The 14711-nt window shown below is 46.8% G+C and overlaps 1 protein-coding gene across 1 annotated transcript in view; it reads right to left on the bottom strand.

Annotated features, from left to right (window-relative positions):
• Positions 1 to 6927: 6927 nt before the first annotated feature.
• The window catches only part of ngfra (nerve growth factor receptor a (TNFR superfamily, member 16)), a 77414-nt gene continuing 69630 nt past the window's right edge, over positions 6928 to 14711 (bottom strand). Inside the window, exon 6 of the mRNA XM_063213609.1 lies at positions 6928 to 7647. Within this exon, the coding sequence (XP_063069679.1) occupies positions 7595 to 7647 (53 nt within the window). The 3' untranslated portion in view covers positions 6928 to 7594. The remainder of the gene's footprint in view (positions 7648 to 14711) is intronic.

Consider the following 14711-nt stretch of genomic DNA (forward strand, 5'->3'; position numbering starts at 1 on the left):
GACGCGTCTCGCTCGAGTGGACCGCATCTCCCAGCAGCCCCCTGGGGAATCACACTCAACAGTGTCGCCCAGCCAGCAACTAACTGTAGCTGTGCTCTCAGTTTTTCTCTCTCTCTTTCCCTCCCTCTCTCTCTCTCTCTCTCTCTCTCTCTCCTCCGGATAAGGCACAGGATGCTATTCAGATTCCAACATGAGGATACTGTAAGAACCAACTAAAAACCGTCAGCCATGCGCTACCAAATGAAGTCCACTACTGTACGAACTGTACAGTTAGCCCGGCAGTTAGTCTCTAGGTCCAGTATTTGCTATGCTTAATACACTGGTAGCGCCAGGGTGCGATTTGTCGGAAAACCAGAAGGGGGGATATGTTTCAGATTTTAAACAATATCAATGGAATTGCCTTAAACTGTGATTAAAATCATGAAGAGACAGTGGCCATATCAAGACCAGAAGGGGGTACAATCCCCCCCATCCCCCCCTACAAATCGCACCCTGGGTAGCGCTATAGTAAATCCAATATACACTAGGTTGCATAAGCCATAAAATGTTGTGGGTTGGGGGTGAACACCTAGCAGATGACAAAGTAGTTCTGCTAAATGCAATACGTTTAGCACTAGCCTGCTGTGCAGGGTGTATTGGTGATGGGCCGGGCCGCTGACACCATTGGTTGGGCCCAGGATAGAGTCCGGTGAAAGGGCCCCCCTCTCAATGTAATACAATGTACTGTGAATCAGGGTCCCAATAATGGGCCCCGAACAACTGACCTCTTTGTACCCCCCCTGTCGGCTTCCCTGGTGATGGGAAAGCTGTGAAACTGTTATAGAGCTGTGGTCTGCGGGGTTGAGGGTTAGGTGTGAGTGTGTGTAATGTTTGGAGTAGTCAGTGTGAGTGTGTGAGTGTGTTAGGGGAAGGGGGGTAATGTGCTAGGGCCCAAGGGATCTCCGCCTGTAGCCCTGAGTGAGGCTGCATAGGCTGAGAGGCAGTGTGTGTGTCTGTCTGTGTGTGTGTGTGTGTGTGTGTGTGTGTGTGTGTGTGTGTGTGTGTGTGTGTGTGTGTGTGTGTGTGTGTGTGTGTGTGTGTGTGTGTGTGTGTGTGTGTATATGTATGTGTGTATGTATGTGTGTGTGTGTGTGTGTGTGTGTGTGTGTGTGTGTGTGTGTGTGTGTGTGTGTGTGTGTGTGTGTGTGTGTGTGTGTGTGTGTGTGTGTGTGTGGTCAGTGAGAGGCATCAGTAATTACTACCTGGCTGACAGGAGCGTCTCACTAATGCCTCTCATGTTTTTAACCGCCAGTCCTGCCCAGCACCCAGACACATTAGCGGCGGACGGTAAGGGATCCATCAGATGACCCCTGTGTGTGTGTGTGTGTGTGTGTGTGTGTGTGTGTGTGTGTGTGTGTGTGTTAGTGTGTGTTTATGTGTGTGTATGTGTGTGTGTTAGTGTGTGTTTATGTGTGTGCGTGAGCGTGTGCATGTGTGCGTGTGTGCATGTGTGTGTGTGTGTCCGTCTGACTGTCTGTCTGTGACCATATGTGTGTGTCTGAGCCATAGGGGGATTTATTTCAATCAGTACTCCTTTTGAAAGAGAGAGCATTTCTGTGTGTGTGTGTGTGTGTGTGTGTGTGTGTGTGTGTGTGTGTGTGTGTGTGTGTGTGTGTGTGTGTGTGTGTGTGTGTGTGTGTGTGCGTGCGTGCGTGCGTGCGTGTGTGTACAGTTGAGGACGATATTATTAGCCCCCCTCCTGAAATTAGACATTTCTCTTGATTTCTCAGTAAGAATGACCATTATTAACCGTTTCTGTTATTCTGGAAACAAATACACTGATGGAGATAATGTTCAATGAGTTGAATTTGGATTTTTCTATTGTTACGATGAGTTTAAACAAAAAAGAGCAAAAATGACAAAGACAAAATTATTAGCCCCCTGATCATTAATAGTCAATATGGCGCCATTTATGAAGCAAAACTGACTACAGGCTCTGATAAATTGCTACCTAGGTTGGCTCATGCCCCACTTGGGATTTTGGCCCATTTCTTCACTGCAAAGTGTTCTAGGTGGTCCAATCGCATGGATGCTGAGCATAGACATTAACCACAGACTCTCAGTGGGATTGAGGACTGGACTATGAGCGGATGATTCCAATATCATGGTTTTAGTGTCCTTGAAGAACCTCTGAACTAATCTAAATGTATGCTTTGGGTTACAATGTTGTTGGAAGACCCAGCAATCCAGATTCAGACCCAAACTCCCTGTGCCTGAGGCTGAAAAACAGACTAAACTTGATGCCCTTCCACTATGTGTAACTGTGGAAACTGCTTAGCCTCATTAGACCAAAGAAGCATTGGACACCTGCCTAGATGATTGTTATTGACCTGGCCTCACCTGGAGTCCCCCCCCCCCCAAGACAGGCAGTTGTTAGAGCTTGTCATCATGTTGGGCTTTGGGGCCATCATCACAGAATAACCCCTTTACTAAAGGCAGTGCTTATCAGAGTGTTATTGAGCTTTGCCTGTGAACATTTGAAAGTAAAAAATGAGTTTTGAACGTCTCTGCTTTCATCTGATGATATTCAATTGCACCTGCTTTGATGCATGAATTCTGCTTCTGTCAGGTGAAGAAAGGGATAGGCCTTGAATCGTTATAAGATGGTTTCCACAATTAAACATGGTGGTGGATGCATCATTCTGTGGCAGCCTCAGCCACAGGAAACTTTGTTTGGGTGTACGGCACCATAAAAACTGAAAATTATGATAGAATGTGGAAAGTGACCTTGCAAAAATATGCTCATAGAGGGAGCTAAGATCTTCACTGGACCTTTCAATAAGATAATAACCCAAAACTTGCATCCAAAATAGTTCAAATGTTCTTCAAGGATACTAAAACCATGGTCATGGAGTGGTTCAGACCTCAATCCTTTAGATAGTATTTGAAATGTCCATCTTCAACATCCACGCAATTTGGACCAGCTTAAGTATTTGCAATGAAAAAAATGGGCCAAAATCCCTGGTAGGACATGTGCCAACATAGTTAGCAACTAATTAAAGTGCCTGGTGTCAATTTTTGTTCATAAATGGCACTGTATTGTCTATTAATGATAAGGGGGCTAATAATTTTGTCCTTGCCATCTTTACACTTTTTTGCTTAAACTCATTGTGAAAATGGAAAAGTCCAAATTTAACTTATTGGATACTACTGTATATCCATGGTGTATTCGTTTCCAGAATAACATACATTTATTAATAATGATCATTCTCAATTATCAATGAAGAGATATGTCTAATTTCAGGAGGGGGGCTAATAATATCGTCCTCAAATGTAAGTGTGTGTGTGTGCCTGTCTGTACTGCGTGTCTGTCTCACTGTCAATCTGTAAGTGAGAAAATAACCTATGTGTCTGTGTGTGTTTGTGCAATAATGTGTGGGGTTGTTTCGCCTGTGCGTGTGAGTTTGTTTCTGTTGGCCGGTGGAGGAATGCCTCTGCAGCCAATGACCTGTTTCCACTCATTGCCTTATTGGACGATGGAGCAGAAACAGAACAAGAGAGCGAGAGAGAGATCAAAGGTGAAATCGGCTTTGTTCTTCTTAATGTGTTTGTGTGTCCACATCTGCGAAACTTAAGTGTGTGCTGTGCTGCTGTGTGTGTGTTTTTCAAAGAGTACAGTACAAGAGAGAGGGACAGAGCAGTGTGTGTGTGTGTGTGTAGTGTGTGTGCGTGTGTGTGCATGTACTGTATTTCATAATGTGTCCCACGTTTTCCCTTTCTATTTTCAATTTTCAGATCATTCTTACGTCACCGAGTACAAAGTCCAGTTGATGAGACAGCTCTTTTAGATGGCTACTACAACTGGGAACCAACCTCATGCATCATACACACTCATACGCACACGCACGCACGCACTCACGCACGCACGCACGCGCACACGCACACGCACGCACGCACACACGAATGCACACACGCACACACACACGCACGCACACACACATACACATACGCACACACACACGCGCACGCACACACACACACACACACACACACACAAACACACACGCACTCTTTCCCAGATCGCTGTGGTCCGCAGAGTCACTCTGCTGAGTTGGCTGTGAAAGCCACACCGCTCTGAAGCCCCATGGAGACCAGAGAGGAGCACAAACACAAGACACACACCACACCACACCACCGCCATCTCTGGCCACGGAGCAACGCAACACTCAAGGCAGCTAGCGGGCCGTGTGTGTGTGTGTGTGTGTGTGTGTGTGTGTGTGTGTGTGTGTGTGTGTGTGTGTGTGTGTGTGTGTGTGTGTGTGTGTGTGTGTGTGTGTGTGTGTGTGTGTGTGTGTGTGTGTGTGTGTGGGTGTGTGCGTGTGTGCATCTGTGTCTGTGTGTATGTGTGTATGTACGTGCCTGTGTGTGTCTGTGTGCACGTGTGTTACGGGGGCATCATTGTGCGTAGGGGGGTTGTATTTCAAACACTGAGTCAATCCTCCCTACAGTTTCTCCTTCTTGCCTCAAGGTTGCACGCACTCAGGATGCAGGTTTTCCTGCTCTCTCTGTCATGACATCATACTGAAGGCCTATGGGATCAGACAGAGATGGGTTGCCTGACTCTGCAGCCATTTGCTGGCGTGCTTGATATAAGTGAATCAATGCGTTGTGATCAAACGCAAATAAAGTGATATGTCAAGGAGGACAGTCGGGGTTGTGTGTGTGTGTGTGTGTGTGTGTGTGTGTGTGTGTGTGTGTGTGTGTGTGTGTGTGTGTGTGTGTGTGTGTGTGTGTGTGTGTGTGTGTGTGTGTGTGTGTGTGTGTGTGTGTGTGTGTTTGATTTGGCGTGGGTGAGAGTCACGATCTTAATATAGAGCAGACATCATCTGGACATCATCTGGGGGTCCAAAACACCATCTGCTGAAGACCAGCACGCACCACCATTTTTAGAGGAAAAGCAGAGAGAGAGAGAGAGAGAGAGAGAGAGAGAGAGAGAGAGAGCGAGAGCGAGAGCGAGAGCGAGAGAGAGAGAGAGAGAGAGAGAGAGAGAGAGAGAGAGAGAGAGAGAGAGAAAGAGAGGGAAAGAGAAAGGTATGACAAAGATAGGGTAAGAGTGAAGGAGAAGGGGGAAATGAACCAAAGGGAGAGAGAGAAAAAGGACAATTTTATCAGTGGAGCGAGAGAGAGCAATAGCCAAAAGGCTTGGCCACTTCACTGACCTGTGGTCAGCTCTCTGTTTAACCATATTACACGCTGCACTGCAGCACCAGAGCTGGGCTACTGACCTGGGGGCAGGGATACAGCAGCAAAGCACATACAGAAGGAGATGGGGAGGCTACGGTATTTAAATGGTCTCCTTGCTGCAGCTTGACAGAGGGCCAAGAAGTGTTGGGGCAGAAGTGCAGAAACAGTAAAAGGAGAAGGCAAGAGAGAGGGGGGGTGGGGGGGAGACAAAGAGAAAGAGAGAGAGGGGGGGGGGAGAGAGGGAGGAAGGGTAGGTGTACATGAAAAAGAGAAACTACAGAGATGAAGGAGAGAGAGAGGGAGACACACTTCCAAGAAACAGATAAGGAACTATAGACGAAGGAGAGAGAAGAGCCGAGATAGAAAGAGAGAGAGAGTTCCAAGAAAAAGATACAGCGAGAGAACCAGAGACGTAGAGACAGATGGAGAGAGAGAGAGAAAGAGGGGAAGAGGTAAGAGGGCTGGTGTGCCCAACCAATGGCACACTACACTACTGCGGACCCCCGACAAGGGCAGCGCCAATGTGAACGGAAACACGAGCCGGGACAGCGAGAATACTGGCGGGAATGTGACACATCCACTGCGTGAGTGCGCGCGTGCCGTGTGCATGTGTGTGTGTGTGCGCGCATGTGGTATTTGAGGTGTTTGTGTATGTGTGACTGTGAAGTGTATGAGATATCATATTGGTGTGTGTGTGTGTGTGTGTGTGTGTGTGTGTGTGTGTGTGTGTGTGTGTGTGTGTGTGTGTGTGTGTGTGTGTGTGTGTGTGTGTGTGTGTGTGTGTGTGTGTGTGTGTGCGTGCGTGCATGCATTTGCCTGCGCAAGGCTCAAATTTGCCAGCACAGAGAGTGGTGGGCAGGATGACAGGATGGGGCGAAAGCCACACGCTCTAGCCACCAAAAGAAAAGGGAAAAAAATAACAAAACAAAAATAAACCAAAGCAAGAAAGAAAGAAACAACGCCTCAAAATGAAGAAAAACGAGTACTAAGGAGAAGGACAAAATGCACTCAGGAGCAGTTTCTTTATAGGAGCCACCTCCCCCTTCCCCCCATTTCCCCTATCTGATCCACAGACCCCCCTTGTGGTCCTCTCCCCTCCCCTCCTCTCTTCTTCTCTCCTCTCCTCTCCACGACTCCCAGGGGCTCCAGGACGGAGAGGCAGGGCTGGCAGTGATGGTGGCCCAGGAGCTGTGATGTGTGGCTGGGTGGACAGGTGAGGCGGTGCTGGGCTGTGGAGTGGAGTGGAGGTTGCAGGTCCATGATGCAGCAGGGGGTCTAATATAATAGCATTGGGGTCAGTCTCAGCCGCCGGTAGCATCCTCCTCATCTGTTGTTGGGGGGGGGGGGGGGATTGTGGTGCTGATGCTGATTACGCTTTCATGCTGGAAGCCCCTGAAGGATGTCATTTCAGCCTCTTTTCCAGCCATCATCATTATGGCTGTCAAGGTTCACCCACCTTACCCAACCCAACCCAACCCAACCCATGCCTTTTTGTGTGTGTGTGTGTGTGTGTGTGTGTGTGTGTGTGTGTGTGTGTGTGTGTGTGTGTGTGTGTGTGTGTGTGTGTGTGTGTGTGTGTGTGTGTGTGTGTGTGTGTGTGTGTGTGTGTGTGTGTGTGTGTGTGTGTGTGTGTGTGTGTGTGTGTGTGTGTGTGTGTGTGTGTGTGTGTGTGTGATCACAAACAAGGATGACATAAGGTGTACATTATAAGATGGGAAAGTGCACATGTCTCTTTCCGCAGTAGGGGCCTTCCCAAGTCTTTTAGAGAGGGGTGGGCTTGTGTGGTTAGGGGATTCAGAAGAAGCACAATGTGTCATACACAATGTGTTCATCAACACAGAGAGAGAGAGAGAGAGTTGGAGCAAGAAGAAGAGTGTACACTATGTCTGGTGTGGTGAAGGTGTGTGTGTGTGTGCGTGCGTGTGTATGTTCATTTCATACAGGTCATGTTCGGTGAACAGTGCCTGGCGGTGAAACTTTCAGTCTTTCAGGTTTCCCACCAAGACAAGCCACTGTTGTCCATGTCCAAACACTCTCCTGTATCCAGGAGGGCTGGTGTGAAGCTGCTGCTATTCAGTCTCACAGTAACAAGTTTGTGGCTTCCTCCTTCCTGTCAGAACAGGAAGTGACAACAACAACAACAACAACAATGACATCATCAACCCTCCAGTCTCCTCTGTTCATGACAGCCACACCATCCTTCCTCGTCTTTCCTCTCCTCTCCTCTTCTCTCCATCGCTCGTCCAGCTGGCTCTCTGCTGCCTCTCTGCTCCTCCTTCCTCGCTCCCTCCGTTGCTTCCTTCCTCCTCCTGCTGCTGTGACTGCTGCCTCCTCTTCCTCTTCCTCTTCCTCCTCCTCCCCGTCGTCCTCCTCAGGCTTGCGGTGGGGGAGAGTCCGGCTGGACGGCCCCATCCATCCTCACCACTAAATAGAGAGAGAGAGAGAGAGAGTGAGAGAGAGAGAGCAAGAAAGAAAGAAAGAAAGAAAGAAAGAAAGAAAGAAAGAAAGAAAGAAAGAAAGAAAGAAAGAAAGAAAGAAAGAAAGAAAGAAATATAGACAGAGAAGCAGGCACAGAAAAGAATGATAGACAGAGAGAGAGAGAGAGAGAGAGGAGTACAGGAGAGGAAGATGAAGGCAAAACACAGAGAAAGGAGACAGGGATTAGTGAATGGAGATGACACATTAGGGGGACTAAATGCCAAGCGGTGCGGTGCATGGAGTGGCCCTCATCAAAGCCCTCTCTCCCCATGTGTCTGAGCTCACCAAGGAGAGGCAGAGAAGCTGACAGAGGTGGACAAAGAAGTCAGTTGTCCTGGGCCCAGGTAGAGTGAGGGGGCCCAGAATTGGGTTACATTGTATTGAGTAGGAGGGTGACTTTGCCCCGGGTTCGGCCAAATCTGTTAGAAGCCCTGAGGACCAGATCCGCTCAGCCAGATACTCCCCCCCGGCCCAGACGAGGCCCGGACCCCCCGTAGACACGCCATAAGCTGCCAATCAGAGCCTAGCCGTGAGCTGATGAAACCAATCAGCTGTTTGGAGTGTCACACAGAGAGGCGGAAATGAGTGTGTGTGTGTGTGTGTGTGTGTGTGTGTGTGTGTGTGTGTGTGTGTGTGTGTGTGTGTGTGTGTGTGTGTGTGTGTGTGTGTGTGTGTGTGTGTGTGTGTGTGTGTGTGTGTGTGTGTTTGTGTGTGTGTGTCCATGTGTGTGAGTATATATGCGGATGTGTGTGAGTGACCACTTGTAGGCTTTGGGGGTGGTTGTACAATGGCAAAATGATATGGTAGGCAGAATACAGAAGGTGTTCCATTTAAGCAAAAATCACCCTGCAACAAATCGCCCCCATTCAGCTCTGATCAGAAGGCGCAATCTAGACAGGGAGATCGGGTACTGCCTGAAGTCACGTGTTTTAAAGGGAAAACATGGCAGGCTTTTTACTTTCTGCACCCAAGATGGAGACATCTATGACTGACGATGGTCAGAAAGTGCCAGTGATGACTTTTCCAATTTTATGTCATGGACAGCCTGAGGCTAAACCCCATGATGATAGCCATGGCCTTCAAAGCTCTGTTCTGTGTGCAAACTCAATTGCTGGGTTTTTATGACACATCCGTGCCTGCAAAGTGTCACTTGTTCAGACCTCCAGAGGGACAGTGCCACTCAAAAGGGGGCGCTATAGAGTCACTGTGTCTCACTGTCATGCCAGGCATGGCATCCTTCCCCGCTTTGTGCCCGCAAGCAGTTTGACGTCAAGACATCCTGACATGGAGCTGGAGCGATAGAGAGACAGACACTGAAAGACAGAGAGACATGTCCCTCCCAGCCCCCAAATCTGTTGTCAGTTGTAGGGTTGTCATGGAAATGCTTCCGGAATGCACAAAAAGAGAGAGAAGGGGGGGGGGTCTGTCTTTTTTCCCACTCTTTTCTTCTCTAAACAAGCTTCTGGGCTTGTGTAGTTCCGTTTTGTGTCTCAATCAATGGGGCCCAGCGCTAGGCGGAATGTACTAGAGAATGCTAATTCTGAGGAGGGGCTCTGTTTTTGTTTTTGTGTATCTAACATTCTATGACATCATCCATGTCCTCTTAGTACATGTTCATGCCCCCAACCCCCTTCTAAATCCTAAAAAGAGTCTCTGTGTGTCTCGGTCTCAGTCTATGTCTTCTTTGCTCTCTCCCTCTCTCTCTCTCTCTCTCTCTCTCTCTCTCTCTCGTTTTCCCGTGCAAGCTATTGTTTATTTTTCTACCCTCTTTGTCATTGATATACTGTATATTCCAAGCTCATAAAAATCCATTTAGATGTCTATATATAAAATGTTTCAGGGTCATATTGATTGAGTGTAGGGTTTTCTGTGAGACGTGGCGTGTTTAAATATAATATTTCATATTATACAACAGATAACATTCTGTGCCCGTCTAGCACAACAATCCTCAGCCTATCTGCAAACATGCCACATATCACAGAAAACATAGCCTGAGTCTTTCTCTATTTTAAATAGCACTCAACACAAATTCATGTTCAGTCACAAACAACTCCAAGCAAAGAGAGAAGATGTGAGACAGTGAAATGTCCCAAAGTGTGACAATCCAAGGTGGTTAAGACACTAAACTGCTAGGTTCCACAAGTCATTCAGCTAGGCCTGTACGTGCTGCGGAGAAACCTTCTGGTTGGTTCGGACAATAGGCCTTATTATAAGGCTGTGTGGGAATGTTTGTGTATCAGTGATGTTACGTTGGCACACTTTGGAAAAGTTTGGCTACACTTTACTTGATGCCATCGTCATATGCATGACATGACAGTAGGGCTGCACAATTAATCGAAAATAATCCAAAATCGTGATTTAATCGTGATATCGAAATCGTGATTCCAATCGGATTTAATCGTGGCAATAGTGACCTGCCTTCGAGTGTCCTTGAAGCCAGAACATACTGACAGACTTTTGCTTCTGGCCAGAAATCTGTCCACTTAACTTTCATGCTATTGCCTTTCACACAATTATTACAACTCAGTTTTATTTTGTTCATACCGTATATAATTCATTCTTGGTTATATTTCATTTTGTTATCATTTTAAATATAATTCAGCAAAAACATCAATAATCGTGATTAATAATCGTGATTGCGATTTTGACCCAAATAATCGTGATTATGATTTTTTCCATAATCGTGCAGCCCTACATGACAGTATCATAATACTCTCATAACAGTGTCATGAAACAGTCATGGAAGAGTCATAAACATTATATCAATGACATAGACGTTTTATAGTCATGAAAATTTTACATTGTTAGGGTGGTCTTCATCATATCATGTCATGTCAGATGCTGCCGTCAAGTAAAGTGTTATCAAAAGTTCTGTTTGCATCACATAACCTCGATTTAACTAATAAATAATCTCGACACACCAGGTTCTGGAAGGTGATCATCGTCATGATGCACAGCAGTGGATCACTGTATACATTTGAGGTGTTTTCTGGAGACCCCCACTGTGCGAAGGCCAGACACAGAGTGGCCTATTGCCACACTCAAGGCCAAGGCCTGTGCTCTTCTCTTCTCTACTCTGCTCTTCTCTACTCTGCTCTGCTCTTCTCTTCTCTAATCTGCTCCTCTCCTCTCCTCTCTTCTCTACTCTGCTCTTCTCTACTCTGCTCTGCTCTTCTCTACTCTGCTCCTCTCCTCTCCTCTCCTCTCCTCTCTACTCTGCTCTTCTCTGCTCCTCCCCTCTCTTCTCTAATCTGCTCTTCTCTTCTACTCTGCTCTTCTCTTATCTGCTCTTTGCTTTTCTACTCTGCTCTGCTCTGCTCTGCTCTTCTCTTCTCTTCTCTTCTCTTCTCTTCTCTTCTCTTCTCTTCTCTTCTCTTCTCTTCTCTTCTCTTCTCTTCTCTTCTCTTCTCTTCTCTTCTCTTCTCTCCTCTCGTCTTCTCTTCTCTCCTCTTCTCTCTGGCTGACGTCTGTAACCCCTAGCCTCTTTCAATCAGCTGCGTGGCCAATCCTCCACAGCAGCTGTCTGTGTGAGTGGGAGGCTTCTTTGCACCCTTATTCTACGGTCGAATTTCCTCTCCTCCTATTCTCACCTCTCATTTTTCTGTTCTCCTTTCCACTTTCCACAGGAATCAGGTGCCAACCACTTCCACGCCTTTCGTCCATATTATCCATTTTAACCACACCAGTGTGTTCTGTGAAACCAGATTAATTGTATTTGCTGCATTCTGGCATCACTTGTCAAGAATGTTCACGATGGGCTTGCACATGAAGGGAGTTCAGTACAAACTATTGGTTTGGATGAACTGCATCATACACCATAGCTGTGCTTAGCCATCATTCAGAACTCATAATCCTTTGGTACCGCGCATCCTAAAACCCCATTTCCCTGATGTATCCCTTCTACACACAGACACGCACGCACGCACGCACGCCGCATGTACACACACACTCTTTCACCCTCTCCTTTGTCAGACTTGATAGTCCATCTCATGTGGAGTCGAGTGGGGGCTCGTTACAGGAATGTGCTGTCCAGCCTAAAGACACATAGCCAGAGCCGTAGCCAGTCCCATTCCCCAGACCGCTGACTCGGTCGGTTCTCCTTCAAAGCACACTCACAAACGAGCCCCCATGCGGAGACCCATGTCTCATTAAAGATGGCCGACTAAGAGATGTCCGAGGAGGATCGATGGCAACGTTTCTTTGGGGGAGGATGGGAGCGGGTGATGGGGTGGTAGTTTGGGTGCAAGGAAGAGAGACGCCACTCAAAGGTCTACACCAGCATGTCCGGCTTGCTTCTTATGAGTGGTGTGTTCGTCAATCAGTCCATCAATCAATCAATTAAGTCAGCCAGGATCAGCAGGTCTTGGAGGCAAGGGACACGGCTTATGGAAGCTTTGCCTCAGTCAGCACCAATCTAAGCCACTCACATAGTGGTAAAGTAGGCCTACCGTAACTACCATCAGCCCATCACTACAGCACACCCAGCAAAGGTGAACCTAATATTATATTACCCACTTCAATTATGAATGCTTCCTTCCTTGAGCTACAACCTCGTGGTCAGACTATAACATACGGTAGTGGTACCATAAAAATTCCCACACTCACAACATAAGCTCTAAGTCCATCTCAAAAATCATGAGAGTCAAATTCTATTTTTTGGAGATTTTTTTTTCACTTTTTGCCTTTATTTGTGATTGGACAGTTTGAGAGACAGGAAGCTGGTGGGAAGAGAGAGAGAGAGACGTGGCAAGGTTGGCAGAAGCCCCAGGCCGGAATCGAGCCCAGGTCGCCTGCGTAGCAGTGCAGTGCCCCACCGCCTGAGCCACGGCAGGGCCATGATGAGAGTCGAATTCTAAAGCTGGGCTTACACTGTGCGACTTTTGCCCCGATTTTGCCCCGATTTGGCACTCGCACGACTTTTTGAGATTCGGGCCGATTTCTTGCTCAATCGCAGGTCAATCATGAGTCTCGCATCGTGCAGTGTACATGGGGTAACGACAAGCGATTTCGCCTCACGATGGTGCAATCGCAGGGTCGCAAGAAAATCAAAACGGTTTGAAATTCTGGTCGTGGTTCGTGCGTAAATCGCACAGTTAAAGCAGTGCTACGACCCGATTTGACACTTCACATGCACAAATTAATAGGGCCGTGCGATTCGCTGTTGAGCGCGACTTCATCTCCACCTCAGGTGCGCATGTTCCCTCCTCTGCAGACCGGGGAAACATGCCTGTCGCGTCGTACGGTGGAAGCATTTCGCTCGCATCCGACTGTCGGCTCGTGTAGCGTGAGGACATGAGTCGTGAGCTGAGAACTTTTAAACAGTGAAATTCCATCGTGCAGTGTGAGCAGAAGCTTAAGACCCACGAGTGAAAATGTCGCACAGTGTATGCCCGGCTTAAGGTAGATAAGATAGTAACTCACTGAAAAAATGGAGCATAGGACATAGGACAAATGCAATATCTCTCCTCTTGCTCCCTGTCTTTCAACCCCGACAATGTTTTCCGCAAAATCTTTTTTATTATTCATTAATACAAATGTAATTTATGACAATAAACTAGCTTTTGTATCTTGTATCTTGTTTAATCTCCATGGTTAACAAGCAATGGAAAAGCTAGGCTGGTTTAACAAAAACAAGGGACTGGATCTGGTACCTGACCTGTACTGTATATGATGTGTATGCTGGGAAGGGGGGCTAGAGGGAGGGGATATGTGCAATGTTTTATGTTTATTTATGTTTTTAGAGTGTGAGTTTTTAATGGAGTGAATGTACATTTATGTTTTTATGGTGAGACGAAAGATACATTTCAGCTTGCATGACAATTAAAGGTATATATTCTATTCTATATTCTATTCTAAATGGTGTCAGTTATTTGCTTGTAAAGACATAATTTCATACGTTGCAGGTCATTTGACCTTGTTACGTGAAAATATTTCCCTGCTTTTGCGGCAAAGTCTTCAAAGCCACATGGACATCTTGAATGGTTTTGAAGTTCTTTGAAGGGGATGTGTTCATGTAGTATTTCATGCTGCCGTGTGTTGTGAACATGGAGTAGATATTTCTGATGTGTATGCCAGACATCCTGTTACCTCATTTCCACCACTTCCCCTCACCTCTCAACAGCCACCGAGCAGATGATAATATACTACTCCCCAATAACCTTGCACACACGCATGCACGCATGCACGCATACACGTGCAGAGAGAGAGAGAGAGAGAGAGAGAGAGAGAGAGAGATACCAGGCCAAAACCCTCATGTTCTGAGTAGACCCTGTGATTTGGGACATCATCGCTAATTGAGTGCTAAGGTGAGCGTTGATTATTTGGTTTGACTCAATTTACAGGGACAGACTGTCTCTACGTGTTTCTGTGTGCTTGTGCATGAGTGCGTGCATGCGTAGCTTACGTGTGTGCCAGCGTGCATGCATGCATGTGTGTCTGTGTGTATGGTGCTTGCCTGTACCTACTCCCAGAGATGTATAGTAACGAAGTAAAAGTAACGAAGTACTGTACTTAAGTACTAAACTGCTGTATCTGTACTTTTTTGAGTAATATTTTTTTCCTCATACTTGTACTTTTACTGCACTACATTTTTCTGATGAAATTAATACTTTTACTCCGATATATTTTTCATGTGCTGCTTTCGTTACTAGTTACTCGTTTCTATGCCCGAGCGCTAGATGGCTCTGTCATCACCAGATATGATGGAACGTGTTCACGGTCAGTGGGCGATGCAATGGTAGGGAAATAAAAGCAGATCGCATTCTCGCGCATGTCTTTTGGCGCGGTCAGTGACGCTCAGTTGGTATTGACACTGGCATGTTGGCAAGATGGATGAGGTAGACGAAGTATCGCCATCAACATCAACGACACCAACCACCTCACATTGCGGCGAGGAGGAGGAGGATGACGGCTGCCATCCCTGGCCCTATTTAGATTCAATGTTCTCCTTTGAGGGACAAAAAGAGAATTCATTTCATATTAATTAATTTATTTGATTATTTTTTATGTGC

Source organism: Engraulis encrasicolus, chromosome 2 (genome assembly GCF_034702125.1).
Source record: "Engraulis encrasicolus isolate BLACKSEA-1 chromosome 2, IST_EnEncr_1.0, whole genome shotgun sequence".
NCBI lineage: Eukaryota > Metazoa > Chordata > Actinopteri > Clupeiformes > Engraulidae > Engraulis > Engraulis encrasicolus.